At 41.9% G+C, this 19,630-nt stretch overlaps 1 protein-coding gene across 2 annotated transcripts; it reads left to right on the top strand.

Moving 5' to 3' along the window:
- The first annotated feature begins 8,506 nt into the window (after positions 1–8,506).
- ZNF630 (zinc finger protein 630) lies at positions 8,507–19,178 on the top strand. 2 transcript variants are annotated; one of them, XM_032426726.1, is made up of 4 exons: positions 8,507–9,137; positions 16,388–16,514; positions 16,775–16,870; positions 17,275–19,178. In XM_032426726.1, exons 1-4 carry the CDS (start codon positions 9,060–9,062, stop codon positions 18,999–19,001), a joined length of 2,028 nt encoding a protein of 675 aa, XP_032282617.1. In that variant the 5' UTR covers positions 8,507–9,059; the 3' UTR covers positions 19,002–19,178. The 2 variants fall into 2 exon arrangements, with proteins under 2 accessions (XP_032282617.1, XP_032282618.1); XM_032426727.1 differs by lacking the exon at positions 8,507–9,137 and adding an exon at positions 14,606–14,645.
- The last annotated feature ends 452 nt before the right edge of the window (positions 19,179–19,630 follow it).

The following is a 19,630-nucleotide window of genomic DNA, read 5'->3' as shown; positions in this document are numbered from 1 at the left end:
ACTATTGTTATCTATGACATAAAAAACGGCTTTATTGAGATATAATTGACATTTAATAAATTGTACATATTAGAAATATACCATTTGATAAGTTTATACATTACATATATGTATTCACCATAATCAAGGTAGTAAACATATTCATCACTCTCTCATCCCCACTGATGCTGTCACTAAAAATTAGTTTGCATTTTATAAAGTTTTATATAAATAGAAACATACACTATGTACCCTTATTTGAATAGCTTCCTTCACTCAGTATTATTTTGAGATTCATCCATGTTGTGTTGTATGGATGCACTCTAATTTGTTTATTCATTCATCTCTTGATGGACATTTGGGTTGTTTTCAGTTTTTGACTATTATAAATGCACTTGCCATGCAAACGTTGTACAAGTCTTTGTATGGACATATATTTCCTTTTCTCCTGGGTCAAAACCTAAGAGTGCAAAAGCTGGATCATATGGTAGGTGCATGGTTAGATTTTATTTTATTTAATTAATTTATTTTTTTTAAGATTTTATTTATTTATTTGACAGATAGATAGAGAGCACAAGTAGGCAGAGTGGCAGGCAGAGGGAGAGGGAGAAGCAGGCTCTCCACTGAGCAGGGAGCCGGATGTGGGGCTCGATCCCAGGACCCCAGGATCATGACCTGAGCCGAAGGCAGCCGCTTAACCAACTGAGCCACCCAGGCGCCCCAAGATTTTATTTATTTATTTGACAGAGAGAGACACAGTGAGAGAGGGAACACAAGCAGGGGGAGTGGGAGAGGGAGAAGCAGGCTTTCTGCTGAGCTGGGAGCTCCATGTGGGGCTCAATCCCAGGACCCTGAGATCACTACCTGAGCCGAAGGCAGACACCCAACCACCTGAGCCACCCAGAGCCCTGGGCTATTTTCTTATTGTTGAGTTTTGTGAGTCTTTTTTACATTCAGATACACGTTTTTGCCAAGACTTTTCCCAGTCTGTGGCTTGTTTTTCCATTATCTTAACTGTGTCCTTTAAAGAATGGATTTTTTAGTTTTGATGAAATCTAATTTATCAATTTGTTCTTTTGTAAATTGTGCTTTTGTTGTCAAATCTAAGAAATCTTTGCCTAACTTAATGTCACAAATTTTTCCCGGTGGTTTCTTCCAGAAGTTTTATAATTTCAGGTTTTAAATGTAGGTCTATGATCCATTTGGAGTTAATTTGTGAATATAGTGCAAGGTATGGATCCAAGTATGTTCTTTTGCATTTCTATATCTAATTGTTCCAGCATCATTTGTTGAAAAAGCCATCCTTTCCTTACCGCATGGTCTTTGCATCTTAAAAAAATTAGTTATAACCCACATATATGTGTGGGTTTATGTCTAGAGTATCTACTTTTGCTCCGTTTATCTGCTATTTGATCTTTACACCAATACCACACAGTGTCAGTTACTGTAGCTTTATAATAATTCTTGAGTCAGTGTTAAGCCCTCCAACTTTGTTTTTCTTTTTTAAGAGCTGTTTTGCCTATTCTAGATACTTTGCATTTTTTTTATTTTTTAAAGATTTTATTTATTTATTTGACAGAGAGAGACACAGCGAGAGAGGGATATAAGCAGGGGGAGTGGGAGAGGGAGAAGCAGGCTCCCCGAGGAGCAGGGAGCCAGATGCAAGGCTCGATCCCAGGACCCTGGGATCATGACCTGAGCCGAAGGCAGACGCTTAATGACTGAGCCACCCAGGTGCCCCGATACTTTGCATATCTTTTCTTTTCTTTTTTTTTTAAATTTTTATTATGTTATGTTAGTCACCATACAATACATCATTAGTTTTTGATGTAGTGATCCATGATCCATTGTTTTTGTATAACACCCAGTGCTCCATGCAGTACGTGCCCTCCTTAATACCCATCACCGGGCTAACCAATCCCCCCTCCCCCCTCCCCTATAAAACCCTGTTTGTTTCTCAGAGTCCATAGTCTCTCATGGTTCATCTCTCCCTCCGATTCCCCCCCCCCGCTTCATTTTTCCCTTCCTTCTCCTAATGTCCTCCATGCTATTCCTTATGTTCCACAAATAAGTGAAACCATATGATAATTGACTTTCTCTGCTTGACTTATTTCAATTAGCATAATCTCCTCCAGTCCCAACCATGTTGATGTAAAAGTTGGGTATTCATCCTTTCTGATGGCTGAGTAATATTCCATTGTATATATGGACCACATCTTTATCCATTCATCATTCATACTTTGCATTTCTATATGAATTTTATTTATTTATTTAAATTTAAATTCAATTAGCCAACACCTAGTACATCATTAGTTTCAGATGTAATGTTCAGTGATTCATCAGTTGCACATAACACCCAGTGCTCATCCCATCACGTGCCCTCCTTAATGTCCATCCCCCAATTACCCCATTCCCCCCACCCACCTCCCCTCCAGCAACCCTCAGTTTGTTTCCCAGAGTTAAGAGTCTCTCATGGTTTGTCTCCCTCTCTGATTTCTTCCCATTCAGTTTTCCCTTCCTTCCCTTATTGTCCTCTGCACTGTTTCTTATATTCCACATATGAATGAAACCATATGATAATTGTCTTTCTCTGATTGACTTATCTCACTTAGCATAGTACCCTCCAGTTCCATCGATGTTGATGTAAATGGTAAGTATTCATCCTTTTTTTAAAAAGGATTTTATTTATTTTTTTGACAGAGAGACAGCGAGAGAGGGAACACAAGCAGGGGGAGTCGGAGAGGTATAAGCAGGCTTCCCACTGAGCAGGGAGCCCGAAGCGGGGCTCGATCCCAGGACCCTGGGACTATGACCCGAGCCGAAGGCAGACGCTTAACGACTGAGCCACCCAGGCGCCCCAGTATTCATCCTTTCTGATGGCTGAGTAATATTCCATTGTATATATATACCACATCTTTATCCATTCATCTATTGAAGGACATCTCGGCTCCTTCCACAGTTTGGCTATTGTGGACATTGCTGCTATGAACAATGGGGTGTAGGTGCCCTTTCATTTCACTACGTCTGTATCTTTGGGGTAAATACCTAATAGTGCAATTGCTGTGTTGTAGGGTAGCTCTATTTTTTTAAAGATTTTATTTATTTATTTGAGAGAGAGCGAAAGTGAGAGAGATCACAGAGGGAGAGGAAGAAGCAGACTCGCGGCTGAGTGGAGAACCTGATGCAGGGCTCGATCCCAGGATCCTGAGATCATGACCTGAGCGGAAGGCAGATGCTTAACTGACTGAGCCACCCAGGCACCTGGGTAGCTCTATTTTTAACGTCTTGAGGAACCTCCATACTGTTTTCCAGAGTGGCTGTACCAGCTTGCATTCCCACCAACAGTGTAAGAGTGTTTCCCTTTCTCCACATCCTTGACAACATTTGTTGTTTCCTGTCTTGTTAATTTTAGCCATTCTGACAGGTGTAAGGTAGTATCTCATTGTGGTTTTGATTTGTATTTCCCTGATGACAAGTGAGGTTGAGCATTTTTTCATGTGTCTGTTGTTCTTTATGAATTATAGAATCAGCTTGTCAGTTTCTACCAAAAATCTTGCTGAGGTTCTTATTTAGATAACATTAGATTTATAGATAAATTTGGGGAGACTTGACATTTTAACAATATTGACTTTTCCAATCCATGAACATGGCATATCTCTCCATTTATTTAGACCTTATTTAGTTTCTCTCAGCAATATTTTGTAACTTTCAGTGTATAGATCTTTCACATGCTTTGTTAAATGTATCCCTAAGTGTTTCATGATTTTTATAATGTTGTAAATGATATTGGTTTTTAAATTCAATTTCTGATTGTTCATTGCTGGTATATAGGCATACAGTTGGTTTTTGTATATGGATCTTGCATCCTGCAAACTTGCTAAACTCACTTATTAGATCTAGCAGCTTTTTAAAAGATTTTATTTTTTAAAAGATTTACTTATTTATTTGAGAGCGAGAGCGAATGGGAGGAGGGAGGGGTAGAGGGAGAGGGAGAGAATTTCCAGCAGACTCCCTGCTGAGTGCAGAGCCCAATGCGGGGCTCCTGGCTCTCTCTCACAACCCTGAGATCATGACCTGAACTGAAATCAAGAGTCAGACGCTTAACTGACTGAGCCACCTAGGAACCCCTCAAGATTTTATTTTTTAAGTAATCTCTCCACCCAATGTGGGGCTTGAACTTAAACTCCAAGAGGAAGAGTCGCATGCACTACCGACCAAGCCAGCCAGGTGCCCCAAATCTAGTAGCTTTTTAATAAATGCTATTGGATTTTCTACAAAGATGGTCATGTCATTTCTGACATTGTCTTTTTTTTTTAAGATTATTTATTTATTTGACAGAGAGAGACACAGCGAGATAGAGAACACAAGCAGGTGGAGTGGGAGAGGGAGAAGCAGGCTTCCCGTGGAGCAGGGAGCCCGATGCGGGGCTCGATCCCAGGACCCTGGGATCATGACCTGAGCCAAAGGCAGACGCTTAACCGACGGAGCCACCCAGGCGCCCCTCTTTTTTTTTTTTTTTTTTAACAATGAACTTGCTTTTAACCGCAGATTTGTCATTTTAATGTGTTCTTCATTTAATACTTCACCTTAAAATATGTATAGAAAAGTGAAAACAGAAGCCATCCCATAAAACCTTTTACTGAGTTTTCACTATCATACTCACTATCAGTAAACCATTAGAACAGTGATTCTCGACCAGGGATGATTTTGCTCCCCAAAGGACATTTGGCAATGTCTGCAAAATTTTGTCACAACTGGGATGAGGGGGCTACTGGCATCTAGTGGGTAGAGGCCAGGGATCATGTTAAACATCCTATAATACACAAGATAGCCTTCCGACAAAGAATTATGTAGCCCAAAATGTCAATGGTGTTGAGGTTGAGAAATTCTGCACTAGAAATCAGTACATACACAGATGTGATCCTCACAATAAATGTCCTTATGCAGATAACACGATGTTGATAGATGTAGCAGGGCTCATTTAAATTTCATATCAATTTTATCCTTTCCTCAAATCCTGTGAAAACTGTACCTTTTCTTTTACTTGGTGGGATGTCCCACGGTTCTTCTGATATGCAGTTTCCCTCATTGAAAAGGGTCAACAAACTTGACATTGTTGGACTGTAGGTTTGTTTCTGGTGCTTTTAAGTTGATCAAGCTAGAACAAATTCATGCTGTGGAATCAGATTCTCCACTGTGAAATGTGTTTCTGGGAAACTTGACTGGTCCAGAAACTGGAGGAATGGGAGTGGACCTGATGATCCACACTGCTGCAAGAATCCAGATGCCGCTGCTCATCAAATCCTGAGTAATTTATTCAGTGTTTTTCCCCGCCTTTGGCCCAGAGGTTCCCATGGCTCCACTGGCCCCTGACCCCTAATTCCTTTCAACCTACAGAGCTGCGAAGCAAAGTAACTTAGGCCATCTGCCGAGAAACCTGGGAGACAGGTTCCTCCCCTGAGGCCTTTGGATCCACTGGTGCAGCTGGTATGTCCTGGTACCTGGAGGCAGAGGGTTGGACAAAACGACCTGCTGGGGCATAGGCAGCACAGAGCGGGGACACTTCCTACAGCTCTATACCAAGGGTGTCAGATACAGGTTCTTCACTCCTGCCCTGAGGATACCCTGGCCGCTCCTGGACAGAGGCAGTGTCTCTGCTTCCTTTAGTCCCTCCCAAGCCCCTTCCAAGGCCTCTTCAGTGGGAGGAAGGCATCAGTTCTCAGCTCCTGACCTTTTTCCTTGGGGTTGTTTTTCACAGGTTTCACTAGACATGTGAATTTATCTTGGAGGCGGGGGCAGGAGGGACTCAGTGGGACAGATGACAGGGAGGCTGGGGTAGCCAGATCCTCGATGCAGATTCTCACTGATCTCCTTCACTTCTGCCTGGGAGTTGGGTGGGTGTTCCTTGGGCAGGAGACCCTCCATACCTGATTCACCAAGTTAGTTGCTCACTTGGTCTCTGGTTTTATCTGCTTCTCTCTTTCTCTTCATCTCCTTCTCTCCATTCTCTTTCTCTTATAGTCTCTCACAGGCCTCTCTCCTTCTCCCATACTCTCCCTCTTTTGTTCTTCTCTCCTCTTTACCTCTTGACTAAAGGTGTTGGCTGCAGCATCTCGAGCTGATGTCCAAACCCTAATACAACCACAACAGGGCCAGTGACATTGTCCTTAATCACCTGTTGCTGTCACATCCTGGGGGACCCTGATAGTGCTGACACCCTGTTGAGGTCACCAGGGCATCAGTCCCCTCCCAGCCTTGAATGAAACAATTCACTGCAAACCACTTCTGAAGATGTGGCATCAACCACGAGGGAGGCAGCCGGGGGATGATGAGGAACTCTCAGCATCATCTTTCCACTTCAGTCCAAGACTCCTGAACTGGAAAGGGCCCATCTAGTCAGCCCTCCCTCTCCCCACACTGTAGGTTTTCATAATGATGTTTTTTTTTTTCTTTACTTATACCTACAAGCTTCTTGTTTTTGGAAAAAAAAAAAAAACAACCTTAAAGTATATTTTGCATAATTAACTAGACTTTATTTAGAGGACAACTTTAATTCATGTTTGTTAGTTAGAAAAACAATTTTCTGTAACATTTTATTTCCTACCATTGTAGCAATTACTCTAGAGATGAGAACTATATATTGGCCACCCTGGTGAATAGGACAAACTTTATCTTTTTTTAAAACCTAAATTAAATAAAATAGTGAAACTCCTCAATTTCTGAGTCTTTAGACTGAACGATCTAACAACTAAGAGCCCAGGTGAATCCTATCTCCTTTCAACACATCACACGCTGGGAGTCCAGAAGGCAGGGACGTTTGCAATCAGGGCTTTGGAGACATTTACTGCAGAAGGGAACTGGAGCATAGAATCATGGAGAACACATCTCCCAGGGACCAACACTTTCACCCTGAGCCTGAACATGAAATAATAATGAATGTCTATCCCTCAGATATGAACTTTGGTCCTGGTCCTCTGTTAATTCTTCCACTCTCATAGACACTCAGGTCTGCCCTTGCACCTGGTTCTCTGCTCAGTTTTCTCTCTACACAGCCTTCTATTAATACTTCTGCCACTAATGCTCCACTTGTTGGGGCATTTAATGTAGGTCTCTGTCAACAAGTTATTTTATCATCAATTTACTCTGTCATGAAAAGCAAACCTGAGTCTTTACTTCTATCAATGCCTAATCTGATCTGTGAATGAAATCCAAGGCTATTAACATTAGTTTTCCCCGGTGATCTATATATTAAATCCAGATTGCTGTTATAGATTTTACCACCAATGTCCCTCTTTTCTGACCTTGACTCTGGCTGTCTATTAAATCTTTATTCATCAATGACCTTTAGCTTTAACCTTAAACCCAGGGCTCTGTTAAGTATTCTGCCATCAATGTGTCTGTGTTCTAGATCTTCAACCTGGGCTTCTGTTAACTTTTCCACCATCAATGCTCCTATGACCATTACCTAGGGTCCAGAGTGTCTGTTGAGATTTCCATCAGTTTCCTTTGTTCTGACCTTGAACCCAGGCCTTTGAAAAAATTCAGACATAAAAGCCTGGGCCCCTTATTGATACCCATCTGGTTTGAATTCAAACCTGATCTACTGTCGGTAGTCTTTCCCTATTAATACATTGTGTCTCAATCAAGTCTTCCACCACCATTGACCCTCTAATTTGTTATCTTACATGGAAAAAGGGACTTTGCAGATATGATTAAATTAAAATCTCGAGATGGGAAGATTATTATGGATTATCCAGATGAATCCAATGTAATCACAAGGGTCCTTATAAGAAGGAAACAGGAGGGTCAGAGTCAAAGAAGGTGTGATGGAGGAAGCAGAAGGTCATAGAGACTTGAAGAGGCTACACTTCCTAATTAGGTCATTATTTTACCTTCAGTGTCCTTTGACCTAGAAGTAAGATTTTTTTAAAGATTTTATGTATTTATTTACTTGAGGGGGGGAGAGCAGAGAGGGAGAGTGAGAGGGAGAAGCAGACTCCCCGCTGGGCAGAGAGCCCCTTGTGGGACTCGATCTCATGACCCTGAGATCATGACCTTAGCCGAAGGCAGACTCTTAACTCTTTACTTGTTAGTTTTCTCAATCCATGAACCTCGGTAGAGGTCTTGCTTATTTCGGCATCAGTACTGTATTTTGTAGCTCTAGAATCCGAGCCTTTGTTAACTATTCAATCCCATTCCGGGCTGACCTCAAATCTAGTCTTTTGTTAATTTTTCTAAAATCAATGCCCCTTAGGCTCTACCTTAAACCTCTGCCTCCTACTTCTTTCAGCTCTGATACGGGCAGCAAAAGGCCACATCTGCCCACTTTAAGAGACGCGGGCAGAAAGTCTGGCCTGTGAGTGACAAGAGAGGGCGGGCCTTCTGTGTTCCAAGGAGCCAATAGAAGAGCAGGAGCGCCGCGAAGCCGAGCCTTGAGTGACAGACGGGGAGGGGGCTCGGCCCCATTGAAGGACCAATAGGAAGGCCGGAGGGCCGTGACGCCAGGCTGCGAGAGGCGGGCCGGGAGTGTGGATGAGACGAGACGTTCTGTCCGAAGACGCTCCGCTTTCACCAGAGGTTTTAGCAATGAGGCTTCTGCAGAGCGATCTGCCCGGCGGTGCTTCTACCTTGCGGCCTTACCACCCCTTCCCCGCCCCCCTGCCCGGGTCCCGGTTCGCAGCGAACACCCCTACCCGCACGTCGCCACGCCTTTGCTCAGGCCGGGCCTCTGCTGATGACCGGGACCGCCCCTCCACCCTCCCGGAACAGTCGCTGCACATCCGAGCCTCCCACTGCTTTCGAAGCACCAAACCCGAATACCCGGCCTCGGAAATATCACGGGGACTTCCCGGACCCTAAAACACATATCTCTTCAGGCTGGAATGGGAGCCTCAAGCAGCAGTGTGAGGCCCTGGCCATTTTCCCGGCCGGCGACAGAGTTCCCGGCGCAGCCCGAGTGACGCCATTTTTGTTACTGGTAGAGCTCGGGCTTGGAGGCTGTTGCTGAGCCTGCGAAAGATAAGCTAACGCGTCATCCAGACCCACCAAGGAGGGCTGGAGGGGAAAGGGAATTTCGGGCGATGCTGAGCCCGTTTGTGCAAGCAGGGAGCCAAGCTCGTCTTGAGGAGGAGCTTTGGGGTCCTGAGAGCAGAGCCAGGGTGAGGGGCCCGGTTGAGTGATGCGGCTCGGTGTGGTCAGTGATGGGGACATGTGGAAGGACCAATGAGGGGGTCCTTCGGGCTGAATGATGTGGAGAGCAGTGATAGGGAAGGGAGTTTGTAGGACTGTGTGTGGGACGTGCGATGAGGGGTTTCTGGAAGTGAGTGACCCGGGGGGAGGTCTGTGCAGTGAGCGATGGTGTCTGTAGGGTGAATGATGGGGTTTCTAGGAAGTGAGTGAAAGGGGTCTGGGGTGAGTGATGGAGTATGCAGTGAGCAATGGTGTCTGTAGGGTGAATGATAGGGTTTCAAGGGAGTGAGTGAAAGGGGTTTGTAGGGTGCGACCCGAAAGGGTCGGGGTGAGTGATGGAGAGTTCGTTGGGTGAATGATGGGGGATCTGGGGTGAGCATTGCGGTGGTCTTTAGAGTGAGTGATGAGGGTCCACGGGGACAGGAATGGGAATATGTAGGGTCAGTGTTGGGATTCTGTGAGGTCCATGATGGGCGGCTCTTTAAGATTGATAATACATCCATGAATAAACAAAAATCCCTGCCCTTGTGGTGTCAACATTCCAATGGAGGCGACAGCCATTGAGGCTTTACTCTGTATTTCCCTGATGACCACGTTTTCATATATTTCTCTTAGATCCTCTTTTGTGAGGCACCTGTTCAGATCTTTTGTTCATTTTTCTATTGGATGTCTGCCTTTTCCTTATTGATTTGTAGGACTTGTTTTTATATATTCTGATAACTACTCCTTTATCAGTGGTATGTGTTTTCCAAATATTTCTTTGATTCTTGGCTTCTCTTTTCCTCGTTGTGGCTTTGAATATTAAGGTTTTAAGTTAACTTTGACCTGTAAAGCACAATGTAAATTTAGAGTTTTGTTATTCTCAAGTTAAAAATCAGACAATGTCCTCTGTAATTTAGGGCGAGAATTAATTTTTTAGGGCATTCAGGAATAGAGAGTTGCATCTCTGAAAACTTTGGTGCCGTGACAGCTAGGGAGGAGTTCTCTGCTTTTTGTTTTCCCACCAGCTCACCCTCTAGTTACCTGCTGTGTGATCATGGATAAGTCACTAAACCTCTTTAGGCCTCAGTTTCCTCACTGTGAAATGAGGATAATAGCAGGGTCTATCCTTTGAGGCTTGGGATGATAATTAAGTGAGTTAATACCTGACTATTATCTATTCACCATGGTTTTGTAGCACTGATCTTGTATGGATCATCCATGAACTCAAGGTCAGTTCTACTCACGTGATACCCAAGAAAATAGAATAAAAGAAATTAAATGCCAAGGAATAAGATTTTGTCAGGTAGCGTTGAGCTTTGGAGGGCCACAAACCATTGTGATATCTTAGGGGTCGGATGTTTGTTGTTATTAAACAATTGGGAGTGTGATCTTGTGGTGTGCCTCTTCTTCATTTTGCAGCTATATTTCCATGCTATTAACTTCATTTCCATAGTACTACGAAGCTTATGTCTATGGAAGTTTTCAAACATTCAGCAAAATAGAGGGAATTATATAATAAACCCCCATTATGCCCCCCACCCAGTCTCATTAGTCATCACCCGATGGCCACTGTTGTTTCACCTAGACCAGGGTATGGAAAACTATAGGCAGTGGGCCAAATCTGGCTGCTGTTTTTATACAGCCGTAAGCTAAGAATGGTTTTCACATTTTTTAATGTTTGGAAAAAAATCAGAAGAAGAATATTTGCGACATATGAAAAGGATATAAAATTCAAATTATCGTGCTCATAAATGAGGTTTTTAAATAGTAGTATTTTAAAAAACTTTATTTTTTTATTTTTATTTTTTTTTTAAAGATTTTATTTATTTATTTGACAGAGAGAGCGAGAGAGCACAAGCAGGGAGAACAGTAGAGGAAGAGGGAGAAGCAGGCTCCCCGCCAAGCAGGGAGCCCGATGTGGGGCTCGATCCCAGGACCCTGAGATCATGACCTGAGCCGAAGGCAGACGCTTAACCATCTGAGCCACCCAGGCACCCTAAAAAACTTTTTTAGAGAGAGATAATGCAATGGGTTGGGGGCAGAGGGAGAGGGAGAGAGAGAATCTCAAGCAGGCTTCATGCTTGGTGTGCAGCCCGATGCAGGGCTTGATCTCACCTCCCTGAGATCATGACCTGAGCTGAAATCAGGAGTCGGAGGTTTAACCGACTGAGCCACCCAGGTGTTCCATAAATGAGGTTTTATTGGGACGTAGCCGATAAACAGAATTGGCTTATGTATCGTCTGTGGCTCCGCTTTCAATCGCTGAGTAGTTGCAACAGAGCCCATAGGCTTCACCAATCTGAAATATTTACTATCTGTCTCTTTACAGAGAAAGTTTGCCAACCCCTAATCTAGACCACCCATTTATTTCTCCATCCCAGATTGTTTTTTCTTTGTTACTGATAACATAAAATGCACAAATATTTTTTAAAGATTTTATTAATTTATTTGACAGAGAGCATGAGCAGGGGGTGGTGCAGGCAGAGGGAGAAGCAGACTCCCCGCTGATCAGGGAACCCGATGTGGGACTCCATCCCAGGACCCTGGGATCATGACCTGAGCCGAAGGCAGATGCTTAATCAACTGAGCCACCCAGGCACCCCTAAAATGCACAAATATTAAGTGTATAGCTAAATTAATCTTTACATATGTAGTCCTTATTATTTTGAAACAAATCCCAGGTGTATAATAAAGTCTTCATCATGTACCTGTAAAAGATAAGGTCTTAAAGGTCAATACTGTTACTCAAGGTGAAATAATTAACAATAATAACTTCATATCATCATTGGTTAAATTTTTTAATATCATTAAATATCTAGTCAGGGCTCAAACTTTAATGATTATCTCAAAGATTTTTTTGTCTGTTCAAATTAAGATCCATACATGGTCCACACTTCACATTTGGTTGCTGTATCTTTTGAGCCTCTTAATTGTGCCTAGTGTTATTTTAAATGGTCACCTGCCTTTCCATCCCTTGGAGGTTCCATAAATTATTTTCTCAGTCCTCAGTGATTGGGCATTTTGGTTATTTTCAAAATTATGGTGTTCAAGACAAAGCTGTGATGAAAGTTCTTTCAGTTTAATTTCTGCGCATATCCATGATTATTACCTTAGAACAAAGTTCTAGAAATGGAATTGCTGGTCAGATGATAAACACAAGTTATCAATGAATTAACAAACAACACATGTTACATTCAGCCACTGAAGAGTGGTTAACCCAGCTTGGTCTCTGAAGACTCTTCTGTGCCCCACTGCACCCCCAATTGCTTTCCAAACAGAAACAAAATGACTGAGTCCCAGTAAGTTGTTTGTTTCCCACTTGGTTTTCCCACAGTAAAATGAGAAAGGACAATACTTTGAAAATAAGAATTAGAGAAATTTAGACAAAATAGAAGATCAAGTTGCAGATGAAGTTGCTGTTAAGATACATAGATTATCTGGCCTTACTTCATATAAACTGAGCTAAACATTTTACCTTCAAGCTTCTGGCAGCCACAGTGAAACTGGTAAAAAGGATATGTTAGATGGTTTGCATTCTCCATCAAGAGAAATCAGTTCATCTGTCCAGCTCTTCAGCAAGTCAAGATTTCTGGGACTTTAGCTTAAGAAATTTTATTGTTGAATTTTCCTAAAGGCCAGTGATTTTCAGCTCAGTACGGTATCATCAATAGTTGTTTCAAAGAGGCTATTTTTAGTTAAAAATTTCTGGGAGAGTCTTGGAGGATGGGTGGTTTCTTGGTTTTCCATGGCTCCTTTGCTGTCATCTCATAGTTTGTGGGATCATTCCCCAACTCAAGGCCAGTTCCTTCTCTGCTCTTCCATTTTATGTCTTTTTTTTTAAACAGTTTTTTAAAAGATTTTTATCCAGGGCGCCTGGGTGGCTCAGTTGGTTAAGCGACTGCCTTCGGCTCAGGTCATGATCCTGGAGTCCCGGGATCGAGTCCCGCATCAGGCTCCCTGCTCAGCAGGGAGTCTGCTTCTCCCTCTGATCCTCCCCCATCTCATGCTCTCTCTCTCTCTGTCTCATTCTCTCTCTCAAATAAATAAATAAAATCTTTAAAAAAAAAAAAAGATTTTTATCCATCCATATGAGAGAGAGAGAGAGAACACGAGTGGGGGGAGGGGCAGAAGGAGAGGGAGAAGTAGACTCCCCACTGAGCATGGAGCCCACTGTGGGGCTCGATCCCAGGATGCTGGGATCACCACCCGAGCTGAAGCCAGACACCTAACCAACTGAGCCACCCAGGTGCCCCCATTTTACGTCTTTTTATCCCCTCTTTGCAAGGGTAATGTATATATGGTGCAAAGAATGTAAATAATATTGCAAAGTAAAAATTGGAAGGAAAGGGAAGTATCTCTGTAATGTAACTTCTGCCCTTTTCCCTGGCATAACTAGTATTATGTAGTTTGGGGATGATCCTTCCAAATACATATAACCCTGTGTGTATAGATATATATGTATAAATGTGTGTGAGTGATTTTATTATTTTCATGTATTTTTCTTCACCACACACACTATATCTTCTGTAACTTTAAAAAAATGTACTGATAAAACCTTACCAAGAAATATAGTTTTTATACATTTTATTATGGAAAATTGCAATTTTGAACATACTCAAAAGTAGATTTTTGTGAATCCCTTGTACTTATCACTCAGCCGCAAATATTATCAACTGGTGGCCAATCTTGTTTTATCTATGGTCAATCTTCACCAACTCCTGTCATCCTCCTCCTCATCATTATCATCAAGCCAGTCTTTCATTAATGTTTTGTTGAGGATTTTTACTACTCTGTTCATGAGACATATTGGCCTATAATTTTTCTTGTATTCCTGTTTATGTTTTGGCATCACAGTTAGGTTGGCTTTATTTAACAAGTTGGGAAGTATTCTCTGAAAGAGTTTGGGTAAGATTAGTATTATTTCCTTCTTAAATATTTGGAAGAATTCTCCAGTGAAGTCATCATGGTGTGGAGTTTTGTTTGTGGGTAGGTTTTTAATTATGAGTTTGACTTACTGAAAAAATACAGTACCATTCAGATTTTCTATTTCTTTGTATGTTGGGTTTTTTAAAAAAGATTTTATTTATTTATTTGACAGAGACATAGCGAGAGAGGGAACACAAGCAGGGGGAGTGGGAGAGGGAGAAGCAGGCTTCCCGTGGAGCAGGGAGCCTGATGTGGGGCTCGATCCCAGGACCCTGGGATCATGACCTGAGCCGAAGGCAGATGCTTAATGACTGAGCCACCCAGGCGCCCCTTATTATTCTTTTAATGTTTGTAGGACACAGCACCTTTTTGATGGGCTCTTTTATTTTATTTTATTTATTATTTTTTTAAGATTTTATTTATTTATTTGAGAGAGAGAGCACAGAGGGAGAGGGAGAGGGAGAAGCAGACTCCCAGCTGAGCAGAGAGCCTGATGTGGGACTCAATCCCAGAACCCTGGGATCATAACCTGAGCTGAAGGCAGACGCTTAACCGACTGAGCCACCCAGGTGCCCTGCTTATTGCTTTCTAGGAGCTTTTTGTATATGAGTGATGTGAATTTTGAAGTACACATTACAAACTTTTTTTTTTTTTTGGCTATGTGTTGATTTGTCACTCAGCCTTGTTGGCTGTCTCCTCTCACTAGATTATGAGATGCTTGAGGGAAGATATTTTTTCCAGGTGTCTTTTTTGCTGGATCCCCAGTTCCTAGAACAATCCCTGGTATTCAGTGGGGTCTCAATAACAGCTTGCTGAATAGATGAAATTTTTTTTCACTTAACAGTATATCATAGAGATTGTTGCATATCAATCCTTGTTGCTTTTTATGGTTGTATATGGTATTCCCTTATGGGGACTGAAGCATAATTCATCCAATCCCCCATGAGGTTGTCTTCATTATTTTGCTGTTATAAGCAGTACTCTAGTGAAATACCATCACACATGCTGTTTTGCTCACATATATGAGTATATGTATTAAATAATTTCTAGAAATGGTATTGCTGGTCAGATAATGTGCACATTTAAAATTTTGATGGATATTGTCAAATTAATTGCCCTCAAAATATTTTGTACCAGTGTATACCCACAATGTGAATGTGCTCTTTTTTTGATATCTTTACCAACTTAGTGACTTATCAAACTCTAATCTTTGATAATATGTAAGAGAAACATGATGTTTTTTTTTTTTTTAAAGATTTTATTTATTTATTCATGAGAGACAGAGAGAGAGAGAGGCAGAAGGAGAAGCAGGCTCCCAAGGAGCAGGGAGCCTGATGTGGGACTCGATCCCAGGACCCTGGGATCATGACCTGAGCCGAAGGCAGCCGCTTAACCATCTGAGCCACCCAGGCGCCCCGAGAAACATGATGTTTTGTTTTGTCTTAATTTGCATTTCTCTTCATGTGAATGAAGCTGAACATCATTTTACATATTTAGAAGCCATTTGCATTTCCTTCTCTGTGAATTGATGGTCATGCCCTCTGATTATTTTTTAAAAGGTCAAGTTGTTGATCTTTTTCTTCATGCTTGTAGGAACTCTATAAATGGAGAAAATTAGCTCTTTGTCCATTTACGTGTTGTGCACATATCTATTCCCCAGTTAGTTGCTTGTCCTTTGAGTTTGTTTATGATATACTTTGTTATGCAATACATAAAGTAGTCAGATTTATCAGTGTTTTCCTTTGTGGCATCTGGGTTTTGTAGCATGCCTAGTTAGAAGAGTTTTCTCCAATTCAAAATTATTTTTAAAATCTCTCCTATCTTTATTTTATGGCTTCTTTTTTTTCTTTGTTTAAATTTTCGTTATATCCCAAATTTACTTTTGTGTATAGTGTGAAATAAGGAGTCCATCTTTACATTTCTTCCGATAGCTACCCAGTTTTGAATAATCTGTCTTTTCTGCACTTATTTATTTATTTATATATTTTATTTTTAAGTAATCTCTACACCTCACGTGGGGCTCGAATTCACAAACCCGAGATCAAGAGTCACGTGCTCCACCGACTGAGCCAGCCAGGTGCCCCTGCACTTATTTAAAATACTCCTTTATTATATATTAAATTTCCCATTTTTATTTATATCTAGTTTTAGACTGTTTATTCTCTTCCACTAACTATTCTTGCTAATGGCAGAATTTTACAAAGTTTTTCTCATTAAGTATGCTACACAAAATGTTAAGTAGTTATCCTACAGATATTGCTGCGGTAAAACGATCAGAATGAGCAAATTGTACAGGAATGTGCTGTTATAGGAACCAGTGACATATGAGGATGTGGCTGTGGACTTCACCCAGGAAGAGTGGCAGCACCTGGACCCTGCTCAGAAGACCCTACACAGAGATGTGATGCTGGAGATCTACAGCCACCTGGTGTCTGTGGGTAAGGGCCCATTCTCCATGTAACAGTGAATCGAATCCTCCTCATCTTTCAGAGCTGTCAAGACCATGACCTTTATGATTTTCCATGAATAGGGTCTTTTCTTTTATAGTTTGTGTTTTACATTCATGTTTTTGTTATATCTGGAATTTATTTTTGTGAATTAAGGATCCATCTTTCCTGGGAGGCCCCTGAGACTGCTGCTTCTCCCCATGAATTTCTGAATGGCCAAGGCCAAGACCATTATAATTTTCCCTTAACAGGGTGTTCAGGTATAAAACCAGGTATAATCTTCAAGTTGGAACATGAAGAGGACCCATGGATCATAAAGAGTGAGTTGTCAAGGTGGATCCACTCAGGTAAGTGAGAATTGGGTAGACGGCTGAAAGGGCCTTCTTCTTCTTCTGACATCAATGGCCTCCTTTCTTCCTTAAAATTCATTAGGCCTGGGGTGCCTGGGTGGCTCAGTCGTTAAGCGTCTGCCTTCGGCTCAGGTCATGATCCCAGGGTCCTGGGATCGAGCCCCGCATCGGGCTCCCTGCTCCGTGGGAAGCCTGCTTCTCCTTCTCCTGCTCCCCCTGCTTGTGTTCCCGCTCTCTCTGTGTCTCTCTCTGTCAAATAAATAAATAAAATCTTTAAAAAAAAAAATTCATTAGGCCTTCTTTATAATATCCATCCTACATCAGCACCTTCCTAGCACTTCTGTTTGTTGCTGTTTTCTTTTTGGTTTCTATTTGATTTTATCTTTATTTTCTTCTTTCAGACAGAGAGAAAAGCCTTGACTCCTCCCAGCAGATCATTTCTGAAGAACTTTCATTTCAAAAGGAGATATTGGAAAAAACCCCAAAGGATAACTCATTGTATTCTCTCTTAAAAGTCTGGCATACTGATGGTCAGATAGATAGGTATCAAGGAAACCAAGACAGAGTTTTGAAGCAGGTCACAGTCACTAGCCATGAAACATTGGCCAAGGAGAAAGGCCCCAAATGTAATACATTTGGAAAAATACTTGGTGTGTGCATAGACCTTGATCCTTCAAGTAAAAAACTCCGTGATTTTGATTCATGTGGAAAGAGCTTGAAATCTAATTTAGACTCACTGACATGCAATAGGAGCCATGCAAGGAAGAACCCCATTGAGAGATTTGGATGTGGGACACCACCTAGCTATCATGATTCCTGTTCTGTGCCTGAGGAAATTTACACTGGCATGAAACCCTGTGGACATAGTCGATGTGAAAAAGGTCTCAATCATAAACAAGTCCATATTCAGTATGAGAAAGATCAAGCTGGTAAGAAACCCAATGTTTGTAGTGAGTGTGGGAAAGGCTTTATTAAGAAGTCACGGCTTATTATACATCAAAGAATTCATACTGGAGAGAAACCGTTTGTATGTGGCGATTGTGGAAAAGCCTTCAGTGAGAAATCACACCTCATTGTGCATCAGAGGATTCATACTGGGGAGAAACCTTATGAATGTACTGAGTGTGGGAGGGCCTTCTCCCAGAAGTCACCCTTCATCGTTCATCAGAGAGTCCACACTGGAGAGAAACCCTATGAATGTTTTGAGTGTCAAAAAGCCTTCTCTCAGAAGTCACATCTCATTATACATCAGCGAGTTCATGCTAGAGAGAAGCCCTTTGAATGCAGTGAATGTGGGAAAGCCTTCTGTGAGAAGTCTCACCTTTTTATACACCAGATAACGCATACTGGGGAGAGACCCTATGAATGTACTGAATGTGGGAAAACCTTCCCTCGGAAAACACAACTCATCATCCATCGGAGAACACATACTGGAGAGAAACCCTATAAGTGTAGTGAATGTGGAAAAACCTTTTGCCAGCAGTCCCACCTCATAGGGCATCAAAGAATTCATACAGGAGAGAAACCTTATATATGTACTGACTGTGGAAAAGCCTTTTCCCAAAAGTCACACCTTACTGGACATCAAAGGCTTCATACTGGAGAAAAACCTTATATATGTACAGAATGTGGAAAAGCCTTCTCTCAGAAGTCACCTCTTATTATACACCAGAGAATTCATACAGGGGAGAAACCCTATGAGTGTAGTGACTGTGGTAAAACCTTCTCCCAGAAATCACCCCTCATTATTCATCAGAGGATTCATACAGGGGAGAAACCCTATGAGTGTACTGAGTGTGGACGGGCCTTTTCCCTGAAGTCACATCTCATTATACATCAGAGAGCTCATGCTGGAGAGAAACCATATGAATGTAGTGAATGTGGAGAGGCCTTCTGTGAGAAGTCTCCATTAGCTGTACATCAAAAAACTCATACTAGGGAGAAACCCTCTGAGTCTGCTGAATATGGGATGGCTTTTTCCCGGAAATCACAGATGATCACATATCAGAGAACACACACAAAGGAGAAACCCTCCCAATGCAGTGACTGTGGGAAGGTATTCTGCCAGCATATATACCTCACTGGACATCAGAATCCACATAGGAGAGAAACCTCATATATGTACTGATTGTGGGAAGGTCTTCCCAGAAGTCAGACTTCACTGTGCATGAAAAAACTCACACTGAACAGAAATTCTATGGATGTGTTGGACATGAAAAAAATGTGGCACCTCCTTAACTGTAGAATAGACTCATATGTTCCTAAGTATTTCTTTTTTTCTTTAAAGATTTTATTTATTTATTTATTTGAGGGGGTGGGGAGGAGGAGGAGAGGGAGAAGGACAAGCAGACTCCGTGCTGAGCTCGGAGCCCAACGTGGGGCTTGATCTCAGGACCCTGAGATCATGACCTGAGCTGAAATCGACTGAGCCACCCAGCCACCGCAATTCCTAAGTATTTCTGATTACCCTTCCACAGAATGATCTGGTCAGGCTCTCAGAATATTTTCAACACTGTAAATACGGAATGCATTTGTTCACAAAGTATCCCATCCCCCCTCACAGAATAAATGTGTCTGGAACAGTTAGCACTGTTTTGGTGTTATTTGGTCCTTGAAGGTATTGTAGAACTCTCCTTGAATTTATTTGGGTATGGTGCATTATTTGAAGGCAATCTTTCTGTATTTCTTTCATTATATTTTCTCTCTTTAGATTACATATGTATTTATGTTGATATATCTATCAATATATAGGTATAG

This window comes from Phoca vitulina, unplaced genomic scaffold (assembly GCF_004348235.1).
Source record: "Phoca vitulina isolate PV1807 unplaced genomic scaffold, GSC_HSeal_1.0 scaffold35, whole genome shotgun sequence".
Classification (NCBI taxonomy): domain Eukaryota; kingdom Metazoa; phylum Chordata; class Mammalia; order Carnivora; family Phocidae; genus Phoca; species Phoca vitulina.
Note: the sequence above shows the minus strand (reverse complement) of the source record. Positions and strands in the feature narration are given on the sequence as shown.

Excerpts from the sequence above, each read along its gene's own strand:
- ZNF630 (XM_032426726.1), top strand. The coding sequence starts at position 9,060 with ATGCTGAGCCCGTTTGTGCAAGCAGGGAGCCAAGCTCGTCTTGAGGAG. Across the intron at positions 9,138-16,387 it reads GTCCTGAGAGCAGAGCCAGG|GAACCAGTGACATATGAGGA; the intron begins GTGAGGGGCCCG and ends GTGCTGTTATAG. Across the intron at positions 16,871-17,274 it reads GTCAAGGTGGATCCACTCAG|ACAGAGAGAAAAGCCTTGAC; the intron begins GTAAGTGAGAAT and ends TTCTTCTTTCAG.